The following is a 5,440-nucleotide window of genomic DNA, read 5'->3' as shown; positions in this document are numbered from 1 at the left end:
CAAACCCTTTGTTACTAATCCTACATCATACATTACCTCTACACTCATTTCTCATCTCTTAATAAATTTCTATTTATTATAACTTACTAAACACATTAATTTCTCATACTTTGTATTATTATACATTCACATGTACCAATCTTTTTTATGAGATGGATGTACGCCACTCCCATCATTAGCATGCTCAAATACACCAACTCTAGCAGGTGAAGCTTTCCAAGAGTTGATAATGTCTCTATATTTGAGTATAAGAGGTTCATATATCTTGATACGAGCATTCTTTGGTGTGATGAAAATTAGAACTTCTAAAAACCTTGATCTCTTCAGGAGGATCTCTAACAATTGAAGTTCAGACTTCAAAAACATGAAACCATTTAATTTGATCACTCTTAACTTATCAAAGTAGTGACTTAAACCATTGAGTTTAGGCCTTTGATGCATTTCCCAATAAGTACCACACTCAAAATTGTAATCATTCAGCTGCAATAATATAATTTGAATTACCATCATGTTTACAAAAAAAAAAATAGTAATTAAGGATTAACAACTAAATATATATTTGGTCTTAAAATCACATCCATGAATAACAAATATATATATATGGCTAAACAAAACTTACCCTTTATTTCAAAAAAATCTTCTAAATCTAAAATATGAATGACTAAGACGTGTGATAAATATTTTAACTTATCCTCTTACCTATATTTATCGATCTATATATATATATAACTCTTTTGCTTGTTAAAAAATTAGTTGAGAATTAATAGTACTCACATCTATGAACAACATCTCGAGACATGGAGAATTCTTGAGAAACATAATAATGTCATAAGGATTGCAAAACATTGCTCCTTCCATAATTAAGTGAAGTTCCTTAAGATTCGAGAAGCAGAATTGTGATTCTTTGAAAACACCATCATGATACCTACTAGCCAAAGCCTGATCCCAAATTAAATTGAAAATGAATAAATCAATATCTCAAATCATTTGAAATTGAATAATTTAAAGTAAGTAGAAACATACATGGTAAATAAAGTAGAACCATGCATAATTGTACATAACACATACCTCTTGAAATTGAGCTGAAGTGGTAAGAACCCTAACATGAAGAACATGTTTGGCCACATTTTCTAGAGTAGATGGTCGCCAATAGTTTCTAGAACGGTAAAAAGTGAAGTTGGCCACATTCAATAATGGCACAATCTGAGTGAATTGAAAATTGATGATAAATCCAGAATAGTGAATGCGTTGAAGTGTTGGTGCATCAATCTCAACTCTTTCGATATTAGGGCATGTAGCAATTTTCAGTGTTCTAAAATTTCTATGATTACTAGCAAATATGCTCACTCTTCTAATTCTCTTACAAGAACATAAGTTCAAACATTCTATTCGCTTACCATGATGCATTATATTCTCTAGTTGTTCTTCAATAAGGTTCATGTTCCTTAGAATCACAGTATGCAGATTTTGGCAACCGTTTATGACAGGAGGCATTGCAATTTGGACATTGAAGAGTTTTAAGATTTTCAATGTTGGGATTTCGAGAAATTCAGGAGTAAGGATGTAACCATGTTGGAAGAAACTGAAGTCTAGTTCTTGGATCCCTTTTTGAATGCATATTTTGAGCCATTTTTTGATCTTCTCTTCTGCACCAGATTGGTTCATATGAAGCTGAAAACATTCAATATCAGGACCCTCATGAGAATCAAAAACATGATCAACCAATGCAATGAGATTCTCTGTGTTGCGGTGGAATTCATGAGCAAACATTAATTTGCGGTTGTGAGCCCATGTTCTCTTGAACCATGTGGAGACAGTGCATGCCTTTATTGCTTCTTTGATTGGTAAAAAGGTGAAAACATGTTGAAGGACATCCGGAAGGAGATTCGAAAGAGGATCTTTCCGGAGTGACGATGACGATGACGATGATGATGATAATGATAATGATAATTTGGTCTTTTTGGGTGGAGGGCATGATTCTGATGAGAATGATTTGGGGTGCTTGGCCATAAAAAAGTATAAGGTAGAAAAGAAGAAAAGTAATAATGAGAGAGAAGCAATGTACTAAGAATGTGATGAAGAGAATAATGGGCATTGGATTTTATACAAGTAAACAAAAATTGTGAAATTAATGAGTGTGTGTTGTAGATGGTAGGTGTAATTGAAAATGTGAAAAAACTGTAGCTTTTATTTGGAATAAAGAAAAGTGGAAAGAACATTCGTATTCAGTGAATACAAGTAAAAGAGTGGCGTGGCATTTGCATTCCCTGGTCAATAGTATAATATGACATGTGTTTCAAAAGAGACTCTCATTCTTTCGTATCAGTTACATCTTCCTACTTATTATTACTTAATTACGTGCATGCTCCTCATCTCTCTTATTACCTCCATTCAAATAGAAAGACGTTAGTCTAGTTATATAAGATTTACTAGATTCTTATGATAATTGAAAAGTTAAGAACTTGATTCTTAATAGCGACATACATTTATTTGGAGAAAGAGACAGTTGCATACTTAAAAAAGATTAATTTTATAACTATAGAAGGAAAACATACGGGTAATAGTACCCCAAAATATCAACCATTTTTATAATATGTATTCATTTTTAATGTAATAACAAATATTATATTATATATTATTCATTTCGATTATTTTATAAATATGAATATTAAATGATATTTTAATAGTGTAAAAAATTAACACACTTTCTTTGGGTATATTTTCAATGTAAAAAATTATTATATTATATATTATTGATTTATATTGTTGTATTTGAGAGTAAATAATTATTAAGTATGAATTTTGAATGATATTATAATACTGTAAAAAAATAGGTACATTTTCTCTGGGTACATTCTTTCTCTTTACCAATTACATTTTTAAATGTTTGGTACTTACTATTATCATTTTAGAATTTTTAATTATTATATACAAAGACTGATTAATACTCATCAATTTTTTCCTTTCCCTTTTATGCCTTTTTACAATTATATTTCTAAAAAAGTTTTATTATACTATTTTTATTTTTTAGGAATTATTTAAATCTTAGATACAGAGATGATTAATAGTTATTATATTTCTTTTTCTCTATGCCTTTTACCAATTATATTTTTAAATCCATTATATTATTATTTTAGGAATCTTTAAATCTTAGATGCATATAGTGATTAATATTTGCCAATTATATTTTACCCCTTTTTTATGCCTTATACCGGTTATATTTCTAATATGATTGTTGTATTATTTTTATTTACGTTGATTAGGTTTTCTTAAATCTTATATGCGAGTGATTAATATTTACCAATTATATTTATTTCCTTTTATATTTTATTCCCTTTACCAATTGTATTTCTAAATGAATGATTTATTATATGTATATTTCTTTCTCTTTTCTTTTTTTGTCTTTTGCCAATTGAATTTTAAATAATTCATTCTATTATTATTACTTTAGGATTTTTAAATCATAGATACAGTGACTCATTAATGTTTGCCAATTATATTTCCTTTCTTTTTCTTTTAGGCCTTTAACCGGTTATATTTCTATGATGTATTATTTATTTTTTCATTATTTAGGATTTTTTAAACATTATTTGCAAAGATTGGTGAGTATTTGCCAATTGTATATTTTTATTTATTGTTTTATGCATTTACCGATTAAAATTATAAATCGCTTATTATATTATTATTTTAGGATTTCTAAAAATGAGATACAAAGACTGATTTTCATTTACCAATTATATTTATTTTTATTTTATATCTTTTACCAATTATATTTATAAATAAATGATTTGTTATTTTATTTTTATTATTTTAGAATTTTTTAAATCTTGGATGCAAAGAGTGGTTAATAAAAGCTTAAGAATTTTATAATCTTACACTATAAAAGACAGAGTAAAAGAAGAAAAAATATATGCACTAAAAGCGTAAGAATTTTATATAGTGTCAGTTTAGCTTTTATCATTAATTTTCAATCACTCTTCAAAAAGTAGGGCAAATAAATTTTAGATAATGTAATGATTGTGCATAAATCTTTATAATAACAATGCATATTATTACATTAAAAAAAATAGTATATATCACAAACTGATAATTTATTTATTAACGATTATTTTATAAGGGACATATATTATTTCTGATAGTATATTATGATTTGTATGAGAATTTTCTATGACTATATATCATTACTCTTTCCAATTATATTTATTTTCTTTTATTTCTTTACGGATTAAATTTCTAAAAGAATATCATGTTATTATTATTATTATTATTATCAAATTTATTATTATTTTGAAATTCTTAAATGGAAGGAATTATTAGTGTATCTAAGTTATATTGCTTTTCTTTCTTTAAGTATTTACAAATAATTTTTATTATTATAATAGTCTGATTATTTGTATGAGAAACTGTTCTAGAGTTTTCGGTTAAGGTTTTTTGAAGAAACGTACCATTACTGCAATGTGAGAAAGGTACGCTAACTCATATATATGGACCTAGAATTTGGCCTTATCTTATACCATTATATTATTAGCATAACTATATATGTATATTCCAAAATAAAAATATATATAAAAGATGCTTCTGTGTGAAATTTAAATTAAAAAATTTATATTCAATAAACTTAAACTCAATTTCACTTCTTAGTTCTTACTGGTGTCGTGTTCTATAAATCCGTGGGAAAATATGTATTAGACATTCTTAAATGGTGGCTTAGAAAACATCAAGTGAAGTTTTTTTGGTTATTATGCACATGAAGATTTTTTAATACTATCAATAATATATGATTATTATGCACTTGAAGTTTTTGATTCATGGGAATGTGAAAGAAACATAAACCCTGCTACCCCTTTATTTTAATTTAACGCACCACAATATTCATGAATGCAAACTACATGAAAAATATGGAGGCATCTACGTGGTCTCTTCAAGCCCACATTTTTATTTAAGGCATTAAAAATTCAATTTTTATATAATTCTTTTTAGAAAATTATTTTTTCTTTTTTTAATGAATATATTTTATATTATACTTTTTTAATATTGAGTTTATTTTATATTATAATTTTGTCTTTATTATAATCATAAAGTCAAATTTAAAATGATGAGAGAGTGGTTCATATATTGGTAATGATTGCCTAAGATTATATGAGATTTTGGCAGAAATTAAAAAATGCTAAGAATAATAATCAATGATAATAGTTATACTATATTTTGACTTTATAAATAGTATAAATGGAAAGAAATAAAGTCATTGAAATATTATTAGTCAATACTAATATTTGATTTGGGGATTAGGATTCATGAATTTAAACTTATTTTTGCAAAGGAATATTAAAAGTAAATGTACCCAAAAAAAACTAATTTTTGTAAAGAAATATTAATCATTATATAATATCTAGATGATGAGTCTCAACTACGGATAATAATGAATATTCAGATCTATAGG

General features: G+C 26.3%; 1 protein-coding gene across 1 annotated transcript; it reads right to left on the bottom strand.

Annotated features, from left to right (window-relative positions):
- On the bottom strand, positions 1-2,141 carry LOC109334097 (putative FBD-associated F-box protein At1g61330). Its single transcript, XM_019569669.1, has 3 exons — positions 1,069-2,141; positions 775-939; positions 1-480 (listed from the first exon to the last, which is right to left on the bottom strand). The coding sequence occupies exons 1-3, from the start codon at positions 2,008-2,010 to the stop codon at positions 127-129; spliced, it is 1,461 nt and encodes a 486-aa protein (XP_019425214.1). The 5' UTR covers positions 2,011-2,141; the 3' UTR covers positions 1-126.

Source organism: Lupinus angustifolius, chromosome LG19, assembly GCF_001865875.1.
Source record: "Lupinus angustifolius cultivar Tanjil chromosome LG19, LupAngTanjil_v1.0, whole genome shotgun sequence".
Classification (NCBI taxonomy): Eukaryota; Viridiplantae; Streptophyta; class Magnoliopsida; order Fabales; family Fabaceae; genus Lupinus; species Lupinus angustifolius.
Note: the sequence above shows the minus strand (reverse complement) of the source record. Positions and strands in the feature narration are given on the sequence as shown.